Source organism: Salmo salar, chromosome 22 (assembly GCF_965601325.2).
Source record: "Salmo salar chromosome 22, fSalSal1, whole genome shotgun sequence".
NCBI lineage: Eukaryota > Metazoa > Chordata > Actinopteri > Salmoniformes > Salmonidae > Salmo > Salmo salar.
Window position 1 is genome coordinate 47,594,096 of NC_138312.1, and position 23,577 is coordinate 47,617,672.

Genomic DNA, 23,577 nt, shown 5'->3' on the forward strand with positions numbered 1-23,577 from the left:
AACTCCCATATCTATTTGCACATCGTTACAACACTGTACATAGATATAATATGAAATGTCTTTATTCTTTTGGAACTTTTGTCAGTGTAATGTTTAGTGTTAATTTTTTATTGTATATTTCATTTGTTTATTATCTATTTTACTTGCTTTGGCAATGTCAACATATGTTTCCCATGACAATAAAGCCCCTTAAATTGAAACTGAATTGAGAGCGAGCACAACACTTTCACCACGAGAGAGACGGAGAGCAACACTTTCACCACGAGAGAGCGTTAAAGAGCAGCACTTTCACCATGAGAGAGAGAGAGAGAGAGAGAGAGAGAGAGAGCGAGAGAGAGAGAGAAGGGGGTAAGGTCGTGTAAGAGGTGTAAGTGTGTGTCTGTGTGTAGGAGGAAGGTTTTAGCGGGACAACCCCCCCTCCTCCATCCCCGGCCTCTGTTCATCTACTGTCTGCCCCTTTCCTCGTCTCACATCACCACCCCAAAGTCTATTAACATTTACATTACAATGACTACGTCCCCCATATGGTGTATATGTTTGTGTGCGTCTCAGCTTTGTGTGTGTGTTTGTGTGCATACGTGTGTTAGACTGGTGTATCCAAGTGTGACTGTACAGCATGGTACTTGAACATGCATTTAGATGTATTGTAAGGCTTGTGAATCTGAGGATAAAAGAGGAGACCACCCCCGTTCACAAAAATGGATCGCTCCTACAGACATTGAGCCACGTGGCTGTGGCTTGCTTTATAAAGCAGGCAGACAGGCATTCAGTTACTATTCGATTGAATGTTAGAATGGGTAAAACGAGTGACCTAAGCGACTGAGCGAGGTATGATCGTCTCAGAAACGGCCTGGCCTCCTGGGCTTTTCCCACACGACAGTATCTAGGATTTATCGAGAATAGTGCAACAAGCAAAAAACATCCAGTCAGCGGCAGTCCTGTGGGCAAAAACAGCTTGTTGATGAGAGAGGTCGAAAGAGAATGTCGAGATTCATACAAGATAACAGGCGGGCTACAGACAGACAAATAACAGTGCAGTGAAACAGTGGTGTGCAGAACTGCATCTCGTAACGCACAACTCCTCAATCCTTGTCACAGATGGGCTATTGCAGCAGACGGTCAACATCAGGTTCCACTCCTATCAGCTAAAAACAAGATGAAGCGACTCCTGTGGGCACAAACACTGGACAAGAGGAGTGGAAAAACATTGCTAGGAACATGACAGCGATTTCAGTTTACTTGAATGGCCTGCACAGTCCACAGACCTCATCCCAACAGAGCATGTTTGGGATGAGATGGAACAGGCTGTAAGCGCAGCATGAATATATCGCCGTCCAATCTGCAGCAACTGTGTGATGCCATCGTTTCAGCATGGACCAACATCAACGTGGAACGTTTCCCGACAACTTGTAGAAGCCATTCCCTGAAGAATTCAGGCTGTTCTGGAGGCACAGGGGGGTCTGACCCAGTACAAGATGGGTGTACCTAATAAACTGACTGTATATCATACTAATATACCCAGAGCTATGTCTTAATTAAGTGTTTGTGTGTGCTGAGTGAATATCTCAGATTACTACACATCTTTACTGTCCAACCAACACTAGTTTCCTCTTTCTCAATATTAATATTTTACCTAATTCCTAGCTACCTAACACAACAAACTGATACACTTTGTATTTCAGTCAGGATTTAGGCACACATCCTAACTAATTCCGGCAGGTATAGTACCTGACTGTAGGTGCAGCCAGCAGCAAGCATTTCCCCAAGAACATTACATTTTCTTTGTTTGCACTGAGGTGTTGTTTGGAGCCAAGTCTGCTACTGCTAATGAGGTTGGCTGGTGGCCAAGTATCTGCGGGTTCAAACCCATTGATGTACACATGATGCCCCCGGAGACAAGAAACTACTTTGTCAAAAGGCGGTTTGCACCCCGACCAACACGTGCCGAACAGGATAGAGGCTAGGTTTACGTTGTGTCTTTTGTGCGAGCGGTTTTGGGGATTTGAACCTGCAACCTTGGGATAATGGTGATGCTCTTGGCATTGTGAGGAGTGAGAGAGAAATTGTGTGAGTACTGTCAATCTGTGGCCAATGCTAGGAGCCCAGGAGAGAGCTTATTTTGCGGTTTGGAATGAGAATACTCTTTGAAGAGGATAGACAATAGCCAGCCTACACACACACAAGAAAGCAAGCACACACACACACACACACACACACACACACACACACACACACACACACACACACACACACACACACACACACACACACACACACACACACACACACACACACACACACACACACACACACACACACACACACACACACAAAGGTACTCACAAAAACAGGGGTATAAGTGTGTGCGTGTGCCTGAGTTCGCAGGTCATACGCATGAGCAATGACAAAGACTCTTGACCGTGTGTAAGGCAACAAGAATTCCAGTCTTACAGCCCAGTGACTTGGCTAAACAATGAAACGAAGACAAGGAAGAGTTCACTGAACATGGATTACAAGACAAAGGCAGATACATTGGTTATAAGTATTTTCTATGAATGGAAATAGAGAAAGATAGCAATGCAGATTTGCTGTTCAGTGTCTTGGCTGATCTAAGACAATGTTTGAGGAACAATTCTCTGACAGATATTGTATGAAAGTATCTCTTTATGTTAAAGATAAAGCTTCTCTGTCCATCTCTTTTTCTTTAGAATGTGTTTCCTTTGATAGTAATTGTCTGCTCTCTCCACTTGGCAAATGGCTAAATTGCCCACAATATGACTATTTAATAAAATGACAGCTCGTCAAATAAACATAGAAGACAGCTGAAGATATTTATGTAGTCATACTGTCTTGGCTGTCTTCAGTCCATGGCTGTTTAACTAGGACTGTCTCCTCAAGGTTCATGCATAAGTTCATACACACACACACACACACACACACACACCTGTCAAATTTCCCCTTTAATAATCATGAGAATCATGCCCTTAAATTACTGGACCATTTTACCATGCCCCGAAAGAGAGACTCAGAGCAGGGTTCCTGTCGCGTCTGTGTGTCTGTGTATCTGTGTGTGTAGACCCGCCATGGGCCACGCTCCAGTGGATATGTCCAGTGACACTTTAATGTGCTTGGCTTGTCTCGTGGACCCCTGCGGGCTGAGAGCACAGAGGCTGCTGGGGCCCTGCCTGCCATGCAACATCTTCACACACTTATGTGTAACCGGCGAGGCAGAGGAGAGAGTGTGTGCGCGAGAGTGAGAGGAAGAAAGTGAGGGAGAGAGAGAAGAGGGATGTGTATGTGCGCATCAGAGAGAGTGTGGTGTGGTAAGGGGGTTGGTTATATGGTATATAACAGGGATTCATAGTAGGGTGGCATTAACATGCTCAACGACTCAACCTAAACCCTGAAACCAGCCCTCTCCTTCCATCCCCCTCCTCTACTTCCTTCCATCCCCCTCCTCTACTTCCATCATCTCCCTCCTCTACTTCCATCCCCCTCCTCTACCTCCTTCCATCCCCCTCCTCTACCTCCTTCCATCCCCCTCCTCTACTTCCTTCCATCCCCCTCCTCTACTTCCATCATCCCCCTCCTCTACTTCCATCCCCCTCCTCTACCTCCTTCCATCCCCCTCCTCTACCTCCTTCCATCCCCCTCCTCTACCTCCTTCCATCCCCCTCCTCTACCTCCTTCCATCCCCCTCCTCTACCTCCTTCCATCCCCCTCCTCTACCTCCTTCCATCCCCCTCCTCTACCTCCTTCCATCCCCCTCCTCTACTTCCTTCCATCCCCCTCCTCTACTTCCTTCCATCCCCCTCCTCTACTTCCATCATCCCCCTCCTCTACTTCCATCATCCCCCTCCTCTACTTCCATCATCCCCCTCCTCTACTTCCACCCCCCTCCATCCACCCAAGATCCAATTCCAGAATATTCCACAACTATGTCACATAGGGCAGTAGAGGTGTAAGATGTAGAGCGAGAGAGAGAAAGAAAGAAAGAAAGAAAGAGAGAAAGAGAGAAAGAGAGAAAGAGAGAAAGAAAGAAAGAAAGAAAGAAAGAAAGAAAGAGAGAAAGAAAGAGAGAAAGAAAGAAATAAAGAGAATGAAGGGTGAGCTTGAATAAGAATGGTTGAGAGAGGGAGAGAAAGATGAAAAAGAGAGGGGGCAGAGAAAGATGGAAAAGACAGCAGGGTAGAGAAAGATGGAAAAGGCGATAAAAAAGAGGGTTAAATCATAAAAAAATGTATGGGAATGGAATCAACGCAAGCCGGTTCAGAGGGCGGCCATCAATTTGGGCTTAGAAGGAAGCGTGTCAGAGAGAGAGGAAGGAGGGGGAAAAGAGGAGAGGTGCAAGCTGAGTAGCCGAGACAAGGACAAAAAGAGGGAGGGGGTTAAGGGTACGATGGTGGGCTAAGGGAATAACCTTTAGTCATTAATACTGAGGGATTTTAACCAGGGGTCTACCCCACAGAGAGGTACCCCCGAGACCCTTCAGCGCCCCTCTGCTTAACCCACCTGCTCTGTTAATGAGGATCAAAGTCAGGCATTGAGATGTTTGGGTGGGGTGGTGTGGTGTGTGAGAGAGAGAGAGAGCGAGATAGATAGAGAGCGTTAGACAGAGAGCAAGAAAGAGAGTGCGAGAGAGAGTGAAAGGATATTTACTTTGTGCATGACACAAGTCATTTTTCCAACAATAGTTTACAGACAGATTATTTCACTTATAATTCACTGTATCACAATTCTAGTGGGTCAAACGTTTACATACACTAAGTTGACTGTGCCTTTAAACAGCTTGGAAAATTCCAGAAAATGATGTAATGGCTTAAGGAGGTTTTGATAGGCTAATTGACATCATTTGAGTCAATTGGAGGTGTACCTGTGGGTGTATTTCAAGGCCTACCTTCAAACTCAGTGCCTCTGCTTGACATCATGGGAAAATCAAAAGAAATCAGCCAAGACCTCAGAAAAAAATCTGTAGACCTCCACAAGTCTGGTTCATCCTTGGGAGCAATTTCCAAACTCCTGAAGATACCACGTTTATCTGTACAAACAATAGTATGCAAGTATAAACACCATGGGACCACACAGCCGTCATACCGCTCAGGAAGGAGACACGTTCTCTCTTCTAGAGATGAACGTACTTTGGTGCGAAAAGTGCATATCAATCCCAGAACAACAGCAAAGGACCTTGTGAAGATGCTGGAGGAAACAGGTACAAAAGTATCTATATCCACAGTAAAAATCCACAGTAAAATGAGTCCTATATCGACATAACCTGAAAGGCCGCTCAGCAAGGAAGAAGCCACTGCTCCAAAACCGCCATAAAAAAGCCAGACTACGGTTTTCAACTGCACATGGGGACAAAGATTGTACTTTTTGGAGAAATGTCCACTGGTCTGATAAACCAAAAATAGAACTGTTTGGCCATAATGACCATCGTTATGTTTGGAGGTAAAAGGTGGTGGTTTGCAAACAGAAGAACACCATCTCAACCGTGAAGCACGGGGGTGGCAACATCATGTTGTGGGGGGGCTTTGCTACAGGAGGGACTGGTGCACTTCACAAAATAGATGGCTTCATGAGGCAGGAAAATTATGTGGATATAATGAAGCAACATCTCAAGACATCAGTCAGGAAGTTAAAGCTTGGTCGCAAACGGGTCTTCCAAATGGACAATGACCCCAAGCATACATCCAAAGTTGTGGCAAAATGGCTTAAGGACAATAAAGTCAAGGAATTGGAGTGGCCATCACAAAGCCCTGACCTCAATCCTATAGAAAAGTTGTGGGCAGAACTGAAAAAGCGTGTGCGAGCAAGGAGGCCTACAAACCTGACTCAGTTACACCAACTCTGTTAGGAGGAATGGGCCAAAATTCACCCAACTTATTGTGGGAAGCTTGTGGAAGGCTACCCGAAACATTTGACCCAAGTTAAACAATTTAAAGGCAATGCTACCAAATACTAATTGAGTGCGTGTAAACTTCTGACCCACTGGAAATGTGATGAAAGAAATAAAAGCTGAAATAAATCATTCTCTCTACTATTATTCTGACATTTCACATTCTTAAAATAAAGTGGTGATCCTAACTAACCTAAGACAAGACATTTTTACTAGGATTAAATGACAGGAATTGTGAAAAACGGAGTTTAAATGTATTTGGCTAAGGTGTATGTAAACTTCCGACTTCAACTGTATATTGTCAAATGGACACATTCACACATTTCAAACAGATGCATTATGGACTCCTCTTTCTCCCTCTTTGCCCACAGCCACAAGCTTCCAATCTTTAGACAGCCTATCCAGTGGTGGGGCTGTAAATTACCAGGTCTCCACCTGACATTTGCCCATTCCCCTGGTGAGCATGTGTGCGACACGGGTGACCATGGTTTGTAGGGACTGTGATTTGTAGGGGCCGCGATTTGTGGGGACGTTGGTTTTTGGGGACCCGGGTCAGATGGCCAGATCTAATTAAAGGTGTATTTGGTGGGACGGAAGGTTGTGTGCGTGTGTACTAATGAGGCATCGTTGGCCCCCTGTTGACACCTGACAAGTCTTTATTTAGACATGCTGTCTGAGGTGTGTGTGTGTGTGTGAGTGTGTGTGTGTGTGTGCACGCACATCTGTGTGTGAGTGTGCAATACATATTTGTTGGTGAGTTTGATGTGCTGGAGCGAGTGTGTGCGCGCGCATGCTTTTGTGCATATGTGCCAATGTGCATGCCTGTGTGCATCTGTCTTACCTGTTTGTCAGAGAGTGTGTAGATGTGCTGGAGATCAGGAGAGAAGAGCAGGTCTCGGAGGATGGGGCTGGAGCCATCACTCACAACCAGGTTCTCATAGAGCAGAGCAGGATGCGTGGGACTCACTGAGTTAACCAGGATCTAGACAGAGACACAGAAAGATGGTAGGTTACATACTTGTCCTGTGTTGCTCAGTTGGGTAGTTTGGCTCTTGCAACCCCAAAGATCAATTACCACTAGGGTCACATAAAATGTATGCACTCACTGAACTATACATTGCTTTGGATAAAAGACAGATGTGGATGGATTATTGTGAGAACAAAAGTCAAATATATGCTCTTATAGGAGATCTTTGGTCCTTTGTGATTTGTTAAAAGTGTAGCACCTTTGATAACTACACTATACCAGAGGTTATATCTGGACAGGAGTGATTCCTCACCAAACCCAGACAAAGAAAGATCATGATTTTGGGAAATTTTACTAAATGTAATCTATAGAATGGTCCTTTGGAGGAAGGATGGTTGACATATAATTGACATTTGTACCATACATTTTGTCATTGTAAAAGAAGGCCTGGGTAAGGCCAAAATGTCATAAATACAGTGCCTTCAGAAAGTATTCATACCTCTTGACTTGTTGCACATGTTGTTAAGTTACTGCCTGAATTTAAAATGGATTAAATTGTCCAAAATGTTGGTCACTGGCCTACACATAATACTGCATAATGTCAAAGTGGAATTACATTTTTCATTGAGTTTTTTTTGGACAAATTAATCAAAAATGGAAAGTTGAAATGTCTTAAGTCAATACATATTCAACCCCTTTGTTATGGCAAGCCTAAATATATTCAGGAATAAATAATAGTGCAATAATAGTGTTTTTGAATGACTGCCTCATCTCTGTACCCCACACATACAAGTACCTGTAAGGTCCCACAGTCGAGTAGTGAATTTCAAACACATGAGTTCGGATTGGTATGCCATGTAGCATGCTTCTGTCTATAACATGAGCTGCTCAGTATGTGTAGATAATTCTTTCTATCGCTGCTTTTTTTAAAGAGCCTTTTTTTTAAGCCATGGAGAACTGCAAAAGTGATGCTACAGCTCAACAACAACGCTGCCCTGAATTTAGCAGGCGCTATTGACAATGATCATTGGGAAAAAGTTGTGATGGACTACTTTCTGCACGCAGTCAGTGTGAACCGGAGTGACTTGATGCAACGAGCCAAACAAGCTGTACAAACAAAACTGAAAAATATTTGCATTGCTAGTTATAGCCTAATGTTAGCTAGCTAGCTAACATTGAACATAGTTGGTTAGCTTTAGCTACCTGCAGATTCATACTACAGCACTTCATGCATGGTGGCTAGCTATGACAATGTGTTTGTATTGTTAGTAGTATTGGTTGGGATTATGGTTAATTGTTTAGCTAGCTAACTACATGTCTAAACAAAAGACTCCACTTCAGCAGATGATTACATGACCCATCAAGTTAGCCTGGTGTGTCTGGGGGTGATTACGGTCATCTATTGGATTTCATGAACATGTATACATGTCTAGATAATAGCGACCCGTCCACTTAGCTAGATGTGTCTGGGGGCTGGTTATAGCATTTCTTTCACATGACCCATGAATTTAGACAAGTGTGTCTGGGTAAGCATCATCTAACAATTATAAAATATTTTTATCCGGACACTTTCTATTATTGATATTGCTACTATACAAATATGCAAGTAACCATTTCACTGTACCGTTTACACCTGTATCCTGTGCATGTGACAAATAAAGAATAACATGACCTGCACCAAAGTCAGATTAGGGTATAGGCAAAGGACTAGATTAACCTGTTGGGTCTAGGGGGCAGCATTTGCACGTCTGGATAAAAAAAATTTACCCGATTTAATCTGGTTACTAATCCTACCCAGTAACTAGAATATGCATATACTTATTATATATGGATAGAAAACACTCTAAAGTTTCCAAAACTGTTTGAATGGTGTCTGTGAGTATAACAGAACTCATTTGGCAGGCAAAACCCTGAGACATTTTCTGACAGGAAGTGGATACCTGATGTGTTGTATTGACTTTAAACCTCTCCCATTGAAAAACACAGGGGTTTAGGAATATTTTGGCACTTCCTATTGCTTCCACTAGATGTCACCAGCCTTTACAAAGTGTTTTGAGTCTTCTGGAGGGAGATCTGACCGAACAAGAGCCATGGAACGGTGATGTCCCATTAGACACCTGGCGCGCTACTTCATGTTGGGTACCCTCGTTCCAATACGTTATAAAAGGCTATGCATTCGTCCACCTTGAATATTATTCATGTTCTGGTTAAAAAAGGCCCTAATGATTTATGCTATACAACGTTTGACATGTTTGAACGAACGGAAATATATTTTTTCCCCTCGTTCATGACGAGAAGTCCGGCTGGCTTACATCATGTGCTAACGAGACGGAGATTTTTGGACATAAATGATGAGCTTTTTTGAACAAAACTACATTCGTTATGGACCTGTGATACCTGGAAGTGACATCTGATGAAGAGAATCAAAGGTAATGGATTATTTACATAGTATTTTCGATTTTAGATCTCCCCAACATGACGTCTAGTCTGTATCGCAACGCGTATTTTTCTGGGCACAGTGCTCAGATTATTGCAAAGTGTGATTTCCCAGTAAGGTTATTTTTAAATCTGGCAAGTTGATTGCGTTCAAAAGATGTAAATCTATAATTCTTTAAATGACAATATAATATTTTACCAATGTTTTCTAATTTTAATTATTTAATTTGTGACGCTGACTTGACTGCCGGTTATTGGAGGGAAACGATTTCCTCAACATCAATGCCATAGTAAAACGCTGTTTTTGTATATAAATATGAACTTGATAGAACTAAAAATGCATGCATTGTCTAACATAATGTCCTAGGAGTGTCATCTGATGGAGATTGTAAAAGGTTAGTGTATCATTTTAGCTGGTTTTATGGTTTTGGTGACCCTGTCTTTGACTTGACAAAACATTACACACAACTCTTGTAAATGTACTGTCCTAACATACTCTAAATTTATGCTTTCGCCGTAAAACCTTTTTGAAATCGTAAAACGTGGTTAGATTAAGGAGATGTTTATCTTTCAAATGGTGTAACATAGTTGTATTTTTGAAAAATTTGAATTTTGACATTTATTTGGATTCAAATTTGCCGCTCTTGAAATGCACCTGCTGTTGATGGAGTGCACCACAGGTGGCACGCTAGCGTCCCACCTAGCCCCAAGAGGTTAAGTGTTTTTTTACCTGGAGTTTTATCTTATTGTAGGCTACTTACTTTCACCACGTTTAGTCTTGAAATCTTTGGTTGTTTACTACATTACCGTATTCCCTCTGTTTAGTACATGACCTCACATGTGAATCCATAAAGAGATGGGTGGGGCTAAGGTTTAAGAGGGAGTGAACGGTGCTGAATAGGTTTAGACAAAGAACAGCTCTCCAGTAGGTGTACCAAAACATTCAAGGGCCATTTTCGCAATAGTGGCATTACAAGTTAATCAACTTTCAAAGCAGAATTACTTTCCCATTGTTCCTCAACTGCAGTGGTTCCTCCTGTAAAAGTTCTGTCATACTGCAGAACACCTTGCGTGCTGCTGCAGAAGTCTATGGCATGTTATTTAATTGTCAGCCATTGTTTCCATTAATGTCAGGTAGTGCTAGTTTGACCACCAGAGGGCATCTTTGAGAAGCATTTGACAGTCTTCAATATTGGCTGTATTAGAGAATTTAAAAGCTTTTTTTTTGTAAGAACATAGTACATGGGATTGATTTTAAGAAATGTAGTTTAATTCATTGATTAATATTATGGTGTTTCTATTCCAAAAATAAATAAAATAATTAAACCATCAGGGCTTCCGTTAGGAAAAAATGGTGCTGTACAACGTGACCGGTCGGGAGTAGTCTACAGTATTAAGAGCATAACATTTCCACACCCTAATAGTAGTCTAACCAATACCCAAATGGAGATTCAGTGAAAATAAAAATCTCATTGATTTATCAAGACCAGTCCCCATGCTTGTCTCTGAAATAGTTGACCCCACGTGGGTAAACTATTGTTTCAAATTCTATTGCTTCTAACTTCAATATGCTTTAAATGACACAACGTCACAAATAATTGAACACATAGAATTCTCTAAAACTCAAATGCTTTACTATTTAATAATTCATGGGGGTGCGCCATGCGGACGTACCTAACGGGGAAAGGGGGTGCGCCATGCGGATGTGCCTAACGGGGAAAGGGGGTGTGCCATGCGGCTGTGCCTAACGGGGAAAGGGGGTGCGCCATGCGGACGTGCCTAACGGGGAAAGGGGGTGCGCCATGCGGACGTGCCTAACGGGGAAAGGGGGTGAGCCATGAGGCTGTGCCTAACGGGGAAAGGGGGTGTGCCATGTGGCTGTGCCTAACGGGGAAAGGGGTGCGCCATGAGGCAGTGCCTAACGGGGAAAGGGGGTGAGCCATTAGGCTGTGCCTAACGGGGAAAGGGGGTGAGCCATGAGGCTGTGCCTAACGGGGAAAGGGGGTGAGCCATGAGGCTGTGCCTAACGGGGAAAGGGGGTGTGCCATGTAGCTGTGCCTAACGGGGAAAGGGGGTGTGCCATGTAGCTGTGCCTAACGGGGAAAGAGGGTGCGCCATGCGGCTGTGCCTAATGGGGAAAGAGGGGATGGAGCCGGTCGGGCGCAACCCAGGCGACATGGAGATGCGGGGATCCGAGTTCGGCGAAGAGCTGAAGCCACCCTCCCGACCCTCCCTGCCCAGAACCCCGCGCCGAGAGAAGGGAGAAGTAAAATAAAAGGTTAAATAAAAATAAATAAATGAGACCTACTTTTAACAGCACATTACTCAACACTAGTGAGACTCATGTCGCCTGCGGTAGGCCTACAGTATATCTAAAAATATTTTTTCCAATGACTTAACTCTCCGCCAATAATTACACTTAGAGGATTGGAGGATTTTAAATTAACATTTAAGAGGCATTTTTCGTTATTCTCTCAGATCAGATTTGCCCTAAGGGGCTTTTCTTTAATTATAATGCAGGGTTAATAATAATAATAATAATTGCTTTGTTTAAAATGTTTTGATATTTTGGAGAGAGAGAGAAACCAAAAGCCCACCGTGCCTATTTTTTGGACAAGGATATCCCATCCGGCCAAACAATCCCCTAACCCGGACGACGCTGGTCCAATTGCGTGTCGCCTCATGGGTCTCCCGGTCATGGCCGGCACAGGATGTACAACTTGCTTGTATCAAAGCAGCGCTGTCTTGACCTCTGAATACTGTCTTTTAACCCTTAAACTTGCCTCTTCCATTCATTTTAAAGGGTATTTTCCAGTAAGCATAATCAGTGCTCTAACTCCCCCTTGCGCTGGTCTGGAGCAGTGACGCAGTGACGCAGGGCACCGTACTAAACCACAAATTAACCCTAAAACCCGCAGCATAATCTCTAAACTTTTAGTTGAGCAACCACTGTATGACATTTTTTTTTTAATTAGCTCTGAGTCTCTACAGTACTTTATCCAAGGTAAAAAACAATTTCAAATTTTGCAACGGAAGACCGAATCGAATCACATATTTTCAAGTAGCTGCATCATGCTATGGGTATGCTTGTAATTGGTAAGGACTGGTGAGTTTTTCCACGATAAAAGTAAAAGGAATGGAGTTAAGCAAAGGCAAAATCCTGGAGCAAAACCTGGTTCAGTCTGCTTTCCACCAGACACTGGGATATAAATTCACCTTTCAGCAGGACAATAACCTAAAACACAAGCCCAAATCTACACTGGAGTTGCTTACCAAGAAGACAGTGAATATTCCTGAGTGACGGAGTTACAGTTTTGACTTAAATCTACTTGAAAATCTATGGCAAGACCTGAAAATGGTTGTATAGCAATGATCAACACCAATTTGACAGAACTTGAATAATGTTTTAAGGAATAAATGGGCAAATGTTGCATAATACAGGTGTGGAAAGCTCTTAGAGACTTACCCAGAAAGACTCAAAATTGTAATCGCTGCCAAAAGTACTTCTACAAAGTATTGACTGTGTGAATAGTTATGTAAATGAGATATTTAGGTATTTTCAATGAATTTGCAAACGTTTCTACAAACATTCTGTTCACTTTGGCATTATGGGGTATTGTGTGTACGTAGATGGGTGAGAAACTTTTTTTTAATCAATTTAGAAATCAGGCTGAAACAAAATATGGGGCAGTGCATTCGGAAAGTATTCAGATCCCTTGACTTTCCCACATTTTGTTACGTTACAGCCTTATTCTAAAATGGATTAAATAGTTTTTTTCCCTCATCAATCTACACACAATATCATAATGACAAAGCAAAAACTGTTTTTTAGAAAATGTTGCTAATTTATATTGAAAAAAACCCTGATATATTTCATTTACATAAGTATTTTGACCCTTTACTCAGTACTTTGCTGAAGCACCTTCGGCAGCAATTACAGCCTCGAGTCTTCTTGGGTGTGATGACGCTACAAGCTTGGCAAACCTGTATTTAGTGAGTTTCTCCCATTCTTTTCTGCAGATCATCTCAAGCTCTGTCAGATTGGATGGGGAGCGTCACTGCACAGCTGTTTTCAGGTCTCTCCAGAGATGTTAGATCGGGTTCAAGTCCTGGCTTTGGCTGGGCCACTCAAAGACATTCAGAGACTTGTTCCCAAGCCAGTCCTGCGTTGTCTTGGCTGTATGCTTAGGGTCGTTGTCCTGTTGGAAGGCGAACATTAGCCCCAGTCTGAGGTCCTGAATGCTCTGAAGCAGGTTTTCATCAAGGATCCCGTTGTACTTTGCGCCGTTCATCTTTCCCATGATCCTGACTAGTCTCTCAATCCCTGCCGATTAAAAAATCCCAACAGCATGATGCTTCACCATAGGGATGGTGCCATACCTTCTCCAGACGTGATACTTGGCATTCAGGCCGAAGAGTGCAATCTTGTTTTCATCAGCCTAGAGAATCTTGTTTCTCATGGTCAGAGTCCTTTAGGTGCCTTTTGGCAAACTCCAAGCGGGCTGTCATGTGCCTTTTACTGAGGAGTGGCTTCCGTCTGGCCACTCTACCGTAAAGGCCTGATTGGTGGAGTGCGGCAGAGATGGTTGTCTTTCTGGAAGGTTCTCCCATCTCCACAGAGGAACTCTAGAGCTCTGTCAGAGTGACCATCGTCACGTCCTTTACCAAGGCCCTTCTACCTCAATTGCTCAGTTTGGCCAGGCGGCCAGCTCTAAGAAGAGTCTTGGTGGTTCCAAACCTGTTCCATTTAAGAATGATGGAAGCCTCTGTGTTCTTGGGGACCTTCAATGCTGCATACATTTTTTGGTACCCTTCCCCAGATGTGCCGACACAATTCTGTCTCGGAGCTCTACGGACAATTCCTTCGACCTCATGGCTAGGTTTTTGCTCTGACATGCACATTCAACTGTGGGACTTTATATAGACAGGTGTGTGCCTTTCCAAATCATGTCCATTCAATTGAATTTACCACGGGTGGACTCCAATCAAGTTGCAGAATCATCTCAAGGATGATCAATTGAAGCAGGATGCACCTGAGCTTAATTTCGAATCTGATTACAAAGGGTCTGAATACTTTCGCAAATCAGCTATTTCTGTTTTTTATTTTTAATAAATGTGCAAACATTTCAAAAAATATGTTTTCACTTTGTCATTATGGGGTATTATGTGTAGATTGATTAAGATATTTTTGTTGTATCCATTTTAGAATAAGGCTGTAACATAATAAAATGTGGAAAAAGGGGGCTGAATATTTTCCGAATGCACTGTATGTCAACAGCCCTTCCTCGTCGCACAATCTTTTCTGAAATAAATTCTTAAATATGTGTAATACTACATTGGCAGTAAACGTAGCAATTAAATTAGACAAGGGAACACAATTCCCACCTTTCTCATTGTCAATAACTCCATATTGCTCATATTCTTGCTGAAGGTTGTTGGCAAGATCACTGGTTTAATACCACAAAATCAACCTAATCTGCTAAATAATGCTGATAATAACTCTATATTGAAAATAGTTTTCAGAGAATAAATTATTTAAAAAAAATGTAGGTTCATTATCATTTTTTACACACTGTCTATCTGGTATTAGTTTGTTTAAATGTAGACTGGGGTATTTTTAAGGCAAACGACCAAGGGAGCTAAGGAAGGAGAGAGATAGCGAGCAAGAGAATGGGAGGGCAAGGGGGGGTGAGAGACTAAAGGAGGGAGGGAGGAAAAGGGAGAGTTTGAAACATAAGCAACATTTGCCTAATTGAATTAAGCCAAGCGATTCTCCTGAGCAGACACAGAGGCAATCTAATAATCAAGGTGGTGGTGAGGACAGAGACACATGTAACATGGTGTGTAGGTTTATACCAGGGCAGGGACACCATCGATACAATAGCCTGCATGCAACCAGGAAATAATTATCACTACGGTTTTTTCCATTGTGTCTTTCTGACTTTGAATGTCTGATGGTTTCAGAGAATATGTAAGGGGGAGCATAAGCTCAGTGGTTTCAATTGAAAATAACTTGATAATTGTAGAGAAAGGAAGAGAAGGATACTGAGAGGCAGAGGCTTCCTGTCTACAAATAGTGTATGTGACACTGAGCTATCTATAGATTAATCCCATCTTCACCCTCATTGTTAACTCCCTTCAAACACACCCGGTAGGACTAGATAAACACAAGACATTGGCATACTGATAAGCACTGAGGGAGTGATAAGGCACCTGCTGTCAGTATTGAATGAAAGCTGCCAGAGTGAATGCATCAAAATCAACTCACCCCTGTCATATGACATGCATACTGTGGTGCTATTGGAGAAGACTTAGGGGTGTGCCTCAATAGTCTTAACTGGTCCCATCTTCTCGTCTACTTTCCTTTATCTGATTCAAGCTTCCAAAAACCTTGAAAAATGTACAGTTTATCTTTAAGTGAGCGCTTAGCCATTCAATATTTAAAACCTACATTGTTTTAGGAGTATGGACAGCAGGTATAATTTCTGCATTTGAGATGCCTTTTTAGCCAATGAATGTGACTGAGCTTGCATCCTAAATGGCACCCTATGCCATACATAGTGCACTACTGTTGACCAGAGCCCTATGGGTGTAGATCAAAAGTAGTCCACTATACCATTTTGGACACCAACTGAAATTCTGCCTCTAGCCTATGAGTCATCCTTGTGCCTTCATCCAGAGAAGTCCCTATGTAGTGCACTACTTTTGACCAGGGTTCAGAGTGTACTATTTATGGAATAGGGTGTCATTGAGGACGCGACCCAGCTTTCCCTGACAGGTTCCTGTATATTTAAACACCACCTACCTACAGTACAACACACTACTGAGACAACTGGTCGACTGTATGTGTGTGTGTGTGTCCTCAGTCTTTGCTATGGGGCTGCTGACAGTCTGGTTCTCTGTAGGTGTTAGTTTAGGGAGATGCATGGCGTCCCAAACTTCTTTGATGTTACAAAAGGAGATGGGGAAGGGTAGCTAGTTCAGGAACCACAGACAAACTTGCGGAAACACGCTCACACAGAGAAACCACACATATACCTAATACACTTGTGCACACACATTTGTCCAATCCCCTGCAATCCCCTCTCCTGCTCCCCTGACTGGAGCACAGTCTTGACATAACTGGGTCTCTCCATGCATAATAGCAGCTCAGGCACATTCCACCCTTTGATGTTACAAGGGGGGAGATGAAGTGGAGATGTGGCACGTCCCGCTCTGAGAGGAACAATGGAGACCGAAGGAGGAGAGGAAGAAAGGAGTGAATGGGAGAGTGGTGGTAATTCCAGTCCCCTGTACAAGAGGAGAGAGGTTGACTGATGGCTGGCGTGAGCCCTCGAAGGGAGACAAGGAAATGAGAAAAGGAAAGGGGGGTGATGGAAGGAGGCCACGGCAGAGCATTCGGACACAGCCCATGTCGAAACAGAGCCCATGTCGAACTAGCAATGTGAACTTGAGAAAGCAGTGGTTTTAGGAATGAAACTGAACAGGCGAGGGAAGGAGGCCAGGAAAGAGGGAGATAGTTAAAAAAGTATTGTCTCACATCGCTCTCTCAACTCCATTCATCTCCCATCACTCAGTCACATCCTGTCTCTAAGTGATGAACTCAAAGACAATTGAATTATAAGCATCCAGTCTCACTCCGAGCTTCGAAGAACTGCAGTAGACGCATCACTCACTGTGGTGGCAGAACACTGTGTAACCATTACAGCCCTTGTAAAAGGGGGGGACTCAATTTACTGGTGAGAGTCAGAATAGTAGACTACACAAGGTGCAATTTCAAAATATGATTTTTGCCTCAGCAGTTTCTCTCTGATAATCACTAAATTACCCCCATTTCAGCAAAAAAAATGGATTGGTAAGTTAGTCTAGAGGCCAACTATCTAACTTGCAGTAGGCCTAATCATGGTCGCATTGATTTTGTTAGTCACTCTCACTCAGAAATCATATTAAAAACTGGAAACATTTCTCTCCACCCTGTGGCAAAATGTGTAGAATTGCAGCAAATTATCTGTAAAACTTGAGCAGTGAGTAACTGCGGCCCCTCATGAGTTCAGATTTTTTGTGGCCACCACCCCCATCGAAGCGGTAGGTTAATAGGAAATTTAGCTTGTGACGCAGCTTTTACTGGCCGAAATAAGTCTCTCTCTCTCACACACACACACACACACACACACACACACACACACACACACACACACACACACACACACACACACACACACACACACACACACACACCTAGGTTCTCTTTAATATGGCTGAGCGGCTAGAAGCAAAGACTAAAGACCAGAGGCAGCACTACAGATGAACAACCTCTACGGTCCCACTTCTCTCAGACAGTACACACACACACGTAATACGTAGGTCAGACGCTACGTTCCCGCCAAAACACCTCAGACACAAACAGTGGGCCAGACAGCGCTTTACTGACAACGAAGAGAGAACACACAAACACAGTCTTAAGGTCTGTGAAGCGACCAAAAGTCAACATCCTCTTTTCTCTCCTCTCACATGCTTGTTCAGAGGCTTCTCATGTGTAGTCCGGCTACTCCTGTGCCAGCCATAAATCAGCGCTTCATCAATCAAACAAAATACTATTACTTTGGCAATGCAACATCTTATCATACCAAAAAAACCTTTTCAATTCAATGGAATTTACTTGTGGATATGAACATGGGAGGGAGAAACACAATGGCTCAGTCCATAGCTGCTTGATGTGAGTCTCAGCTGTGTATAGTGAGTCACAGCTGTGTATAGTTTATACTAGGCATCTGTCTAAAGATAGAAAGAGAGCGAGTGAGCGACAGCTTTATAATATAGGGTTTACTGAGGGCTCACTGTACATCAAAAAGGTCCCCTCTTATCTATACCCAACACCGTGTGGAGAGGGTGATTGCACGCACACACACACACACACACACACACACACACACACACACACACACACACACACACACACACACACACACACACACACACACACACACACACACACACACACACACACACACACACGTGTGATGTGTGTCACACACACACAAATATGTTCACAAACACAATCTCTTTATTCATATATATGGCCGGTGCGGGTTAAAAGCACAGTATTAATCCCAAATCCACAGTAACATGACTAGGGCCAGGCTCTTAAAGGAGCCACAGTAACATGACTAGGGCCAGGCTCTTAAAGGAGCCACAGTAACATGACTAGGGCCAGGCTCTTAAAGGAGCCACAGTAACATGACTAGGACCAGGCTCTTAAAGGAGCCACAGTAACATGACTAGGACCAGGCTCTTAAAGGAGCCACAGTAACATGACTAGGACCAGGCTCTTAAAGGAGCCACAGTAACATGACTAGGACCAGGCTCTTAAAGGAGCCACAGTAACATGACTAGGGCCAGGCTCTTAGAGGAGCCACAGTAACATGACTAGGACCAGGCTCTTAAAGGAGCCACAGTAACATGACTAGGGCCAGGCTCTTAAAGGAGCCACAGTAACATGACTAGGACCAGGCTCTTAAAGGAGCCACAGTAACATGACTAGGACCAGGCTCTTAAAGGAGCCACAGTAACATGACTAGGACCAGGCTCTTAAAGGAGCCACAGTAACATGACTAGGGCCAGGCTCTTAAAGGAGCCACAGTAACATGACTAGGACCAGGCTCTTAAAGGAGCCACAGTAACATGACTAGGACCAGGCTCTTAAAGGAGCCACAGTAACATGACTAGGACCAGGCTCTTAAAGGAGCCACAGTAACATGACTAGGACCAGGCTCTTAAAGGAGCCACAGTAACATGACTAGGACCAGGCTCTTAAAGGAGCCACAGTAACATGACTAGGACCAGGCTCTTAAAGGAGCCACAGTAACATGACTAGGACCAGGCTCTTAAAGGAGCCACAGTAACATGACTAGGACCAGGCTCTTAAAGGAGCCACAGTAACATGACTAGGACCAGGCTCTTAAAGGAGCCACAGTAACATGACTAGGACCAGGCTCTTAAAGGAGCCACAGTAACATGACTAGGACCAGGCTCTTAAAGGAGCCACAGTAACATGACTAGGGCCAGGCTCTTAGAGGAGCCACAGTAACATGACTAGGGCCAGGCTCTTAAAGGAGCCACAGTAACATGACTAGGACCAGGCTCTTAAAGGAGCCACAGTAACATGACTAGGACCAGGCTCTTAAAGGAGCCACAGTAACATGACTAGGGCCAGGCTCTTAAAGGAGCCACAGTAACATGACTAGGACCAGGCTCTTAGAGGAGCCACAGTAAAAAGGCGCCACATACACACACATTGGATGTATTCATTTTCACATTTCTCAGGTTTAGCCAGCTACTGTGTGTGTGTGTGTGTGTGTGTGTGTGTGTGTGTGTGTGTGTGTGTGTGTGTGTGTGTGTGTGTGTGTGTGCGCGCACAGGGCCAAGCACATCACGGTGGGCGCTTGCCCACACACACACACACACACACACACACACACACACACACACAAGGCCCTCTCCACCGCCGAAGCGGCAGCACTAACCGTTTTGGCAGCAAATTATGACTATCCTTCAACATTATGGCTTTTACTCCGTATGTTCCCCGTAAACACCTCTCCATCCCACTCTCTCCTTCCACCTTCCTTTGCATCCCTCCCTTGCTCCCTCTGAAATTAAATGCCGCCGCCGTTAAGTATGTGTAGTGAGTCTTTCGACGGAGCGCATTTCATCTTCCAATGATAGCTAAATCACGCTAACTCAATCATCGACATGCATGCTGCACACACTGAACAAATAGATAGGGAAAGAGAGAGTTGAATTGAACTGAGAGAGAAAGAGAGAGAGTGATGGGTAGAGAGAGAGCGAGATAGGTAGAGAGAGAGAGAGAGAGAGAGAGAGAGAGAGAGGCGAGGGAAAGAGATGGGAAAAAGAGAGAGAGAAAGATGGGATTTTAAAGAGGCTCTTTACAATGCATAATTTCAGAGCGCAACCAAAAGGAATTCCAGCACACAGACAGAATATAGGTTCCAAACTGGTGCACGTTCAATATTAAGGAAAAAGAACACCGGTGGGTGCTATGCAAGCAGCAAATGGGTGCAATGCTATGCAAACTGGGCTGCCTTAGAAATCAAATCAAATATTATTTGTCACATACGCTGAATACTACAGGTGTAGACCTTACAGTGAAATGTCTATTTTCAAGCCCTCAACAACGCAGCTTTAAGAAAAAAAGTGTTAGGTAAAAAATTACAAATAAAAGTGACAATAATTAAAGAGCAGCAGTAAAATAACAATAGCGAAGATATATATAGGGGGTACCGGTACAGAGTCAATGTGCATGGGCACAGGTTAGTCGAGGTAATTGAGTGAATATGTAGGTAGAGTTAAAGTGCATAGATAAGAAACAGAGAGTATCAGCAGGGTAAAATAGAGGGGGGGGCAATGCAAATAGTCTGGGTAGCCATTTGATTAGCTGTTCAGTAGTCTTATGGCTTGGGGGTAAAAGCTGTTAAGAAGCCTTTTGGACTTAGACTTGGCGCTACGGTACCGCATGCCATGTGGAAGGAGAGAGAACAGTCTGTGACTAAGGTGTCTGGAGTCTGACAATTTCTAGAGCCTTTTTCTGACATCGCCTGGTATAGAGGTCCTGGATGGCAGGAAGCTTGGCCACAGTGATGTACTGGGCCGTACGCACTACCCTCTGTAGTGTCTTGCGGTCGGAGGCCGAGGAGTTGCCATACCAGGCAGTGATGCAACCAGTCAGGATGCTCTAGATCAGGAGTGGGCAACTCCAGTCCTCGGTGGCCTGATTGGTGTCACACTTTTTCTCCATCCCTAGCAAACACAGCTGATTACTCAAATTACAATTTAAACTGAAGATCATGATTAGGTGATTGGAGTCAGGAGTGTTAGCTGGGGCAAAACTGTGACACGATTCAGGCCCCCGAGCACTGGAATTGCCCAGCCCTGTTTTAGATGGTGCAGCTGTAGAACCTTTTGAGGATCTGAGGACCATTGCCAAATCTTTTCAGTCTCCTGAGGGGGAATAGGCTTTGTTGTGCCCTCTTCACGACTGTCTTGGTTTGGAACTTGAAGCTCTCAACCAGCTCCACTACAGCCCTGTTGATGAGAATGGGGGCATGCTCGGTCCTCATTTTCCTGTAGTCCACAACCATCTCCTTTGTCTTGATCACGCTGAGGGAGAGGTTGTTATTCTGGCACCACACGGCCAGGTCTCTGACCTCCTCCCTACAGGCTGTCTCGTCGTTGTCGGTGATCAGGCCTACCACTGTTGTGTCATCAACAAACCTAATGGTGTTGGAGTCGTGCCTGGCCATGCAGTCATGAGTGATAAGGGAGTACAGGAGGGGACTAAGCACGCACCCCTGAGGGGCCCAAGTGTTGAGGATCAGCGTGGTGAATGTGTTACCTACCCTTACCACCTGGAGGTGGCAGGTCAGGAAGTCCAGGATCCAGTTGCAGAGGGAGGCATTCAGTCCCAGGGTCCTTAGCTTAGTGATGAGCTTTGAGGGCACTATGGTGTTGAACGCTGATCTGTAGTCAATGAATAGCATTCTCACATAGGTGTTCCTTTTGTCCAGGTGTGAAAGGGCAGGGTGGAGTGCAATAGAGATTGCATCATCTGTGGATCTGTTGGGGTGGTATGCAAATTGGAGTGGGTTTAGCGTTTTTGGGATAATGGTGCTGATGTGAGCAATGACCAGCCTTTCAAAGCACTTCATGGCTACAGACGTGAGCGCTACGGGTGAGTAGACATTTAGGCAGGTTACCTTAGTGTTCTTGGTCACAAGGATAATGGTGGTCTGCTTGAAACATGTTGGTATTACAGACTCAGACAGGGAGAGGTTGCAAATGTCAGTGAAGACACTTGCCAGTAGGTCAGCGCACCCTCTGAGTACACGTCCTGGTAATCAGTCTGGCCCCGCGGCCTTGTGAATGTTGACTTGTTTAAAGGTCTTACTCACATTGACTGCGGAGAGCGTGATCACACAGTCGTCTGGAACAGCTGGTGCTCTCATGCATGTTTTAGTGTTACTTGCCTCGAAGCGAGCAAATAAGTAATGTAGCTTGTCTGGTATGCTCGTGTCACTAGGCAGCACTCAGCTGTGCATCCTTTTGTAGTCTGTAATCGTTTGTAAGCCATGCCACATCCAACGAGCGTCAGAGCCGGTGTAGTACGATTCGATCTTAGTCCTGTATTGACACTTTGCCTGTTTGATGGTTCGTCAGAGGGCATAGCGGGGACGACGTCATCGATGCACTTATTGATGAACCCAGTGACTGATTGGTGTACTCCTCAATGCCATCTGAAGTATCCCGGAACATATTCCAGTCTGTGCTAGCAAAACAATCCTGTAGCTTAGCATCTGCTTCATCTGACCACTTTTTATTGACTGAGTCACTTGTGCTTCCTGCTTTAGTTTTTGCTTGTAAGCAGTAATCAGGAGGATAGAATTATGGTCAGATTTGCCAAATAGAGGGTGAGGGAGAGCTTTGTACGCATCTCTGTGTGTGGAGTAAAGATGGTCTAGAGTTTTTTTTTCCCCCTCTGGTTGCACATTTAACATGCTGGTCGAAATTAGGTCAAATGGATTTAAGTTTCTCTGCATTAAAGTCCCCGGCCACAAGGAGCGCCACCTCTGGATGAGCGTTTTCCTGTTTGCTTATGGCTGTATACAGCTCATTGAGCGCAGTCTTAGTGCCAGCATTGGTTTGTGGTGATACATAGACAGCTACGAAGAATATAGATGTAAACACTCTTGGTAAATGGTGTGGTCTACAGCTTTACCTCAGGTGAGCAAAACCTCAAGAATTAATTAGATTTTGCGCACCAGCTGTTGTTTACAAATATACATAAACCGTCAATCCTGGTCTTACCGGAGGTGGCTGTTCTATCTTGCCGATGCAGCGTAAACCCCGCCAGCTGTATGTTATTCATGTCATCGTTTAGCCACGACTCGGTGAAACATAAGATACTACACTTTTTAATGTCCCGTTGGTAGGATATACATGACCGTAGTTTGTCTATTTTATTATCCAATGATTGTACGTTGGCTAATAGGACCGATGTTAAAGACAGATTACCCACTCCCCGTTGGATCCTTACAAAGCACCCCGACCTACGACCCCGATAACAATAAATCTTTCTCCTGCGAATTACGGGGATGAGGGCCTTGTCGGGTGTCTGAAGTAAATCCTTCGCGTCCGACTCATTAAAGAACAAATCTTCTTCTAGTACAAGGTGAGTAATCTAGAAGCTATTTTCGGTCATAAGAAA

The 23,577-nt window shown here is 44.0% G+C and overlaps 1 protein-coding gene across 3 annotated transcripts in view; it reads right to left on the reverse strand.

Annotated features, from left to right (window-relative positions):
* Positions 1 to 23,577, reverse strand: part of LOC106583586 (plexin-A1) — a 373,995-nt gene that overhangs the window by 188,838 nt on the left and 161,580 nt on the right. For all 3 annotated transcript variants that reach the window (XM_014167946.3, XM_082967657.1, XM_045705581.2), the window contains exon 4: positions 6,738 to 6,878. In XM_014167946.3, coding sequence (XP_014023421.2) covers positions 6,738 to 6,878 — 141 coding nt within the window. The remainder of the gene's footprint in view (positions 1 to 6,737; positions 6,879 to 23,577) is intronic.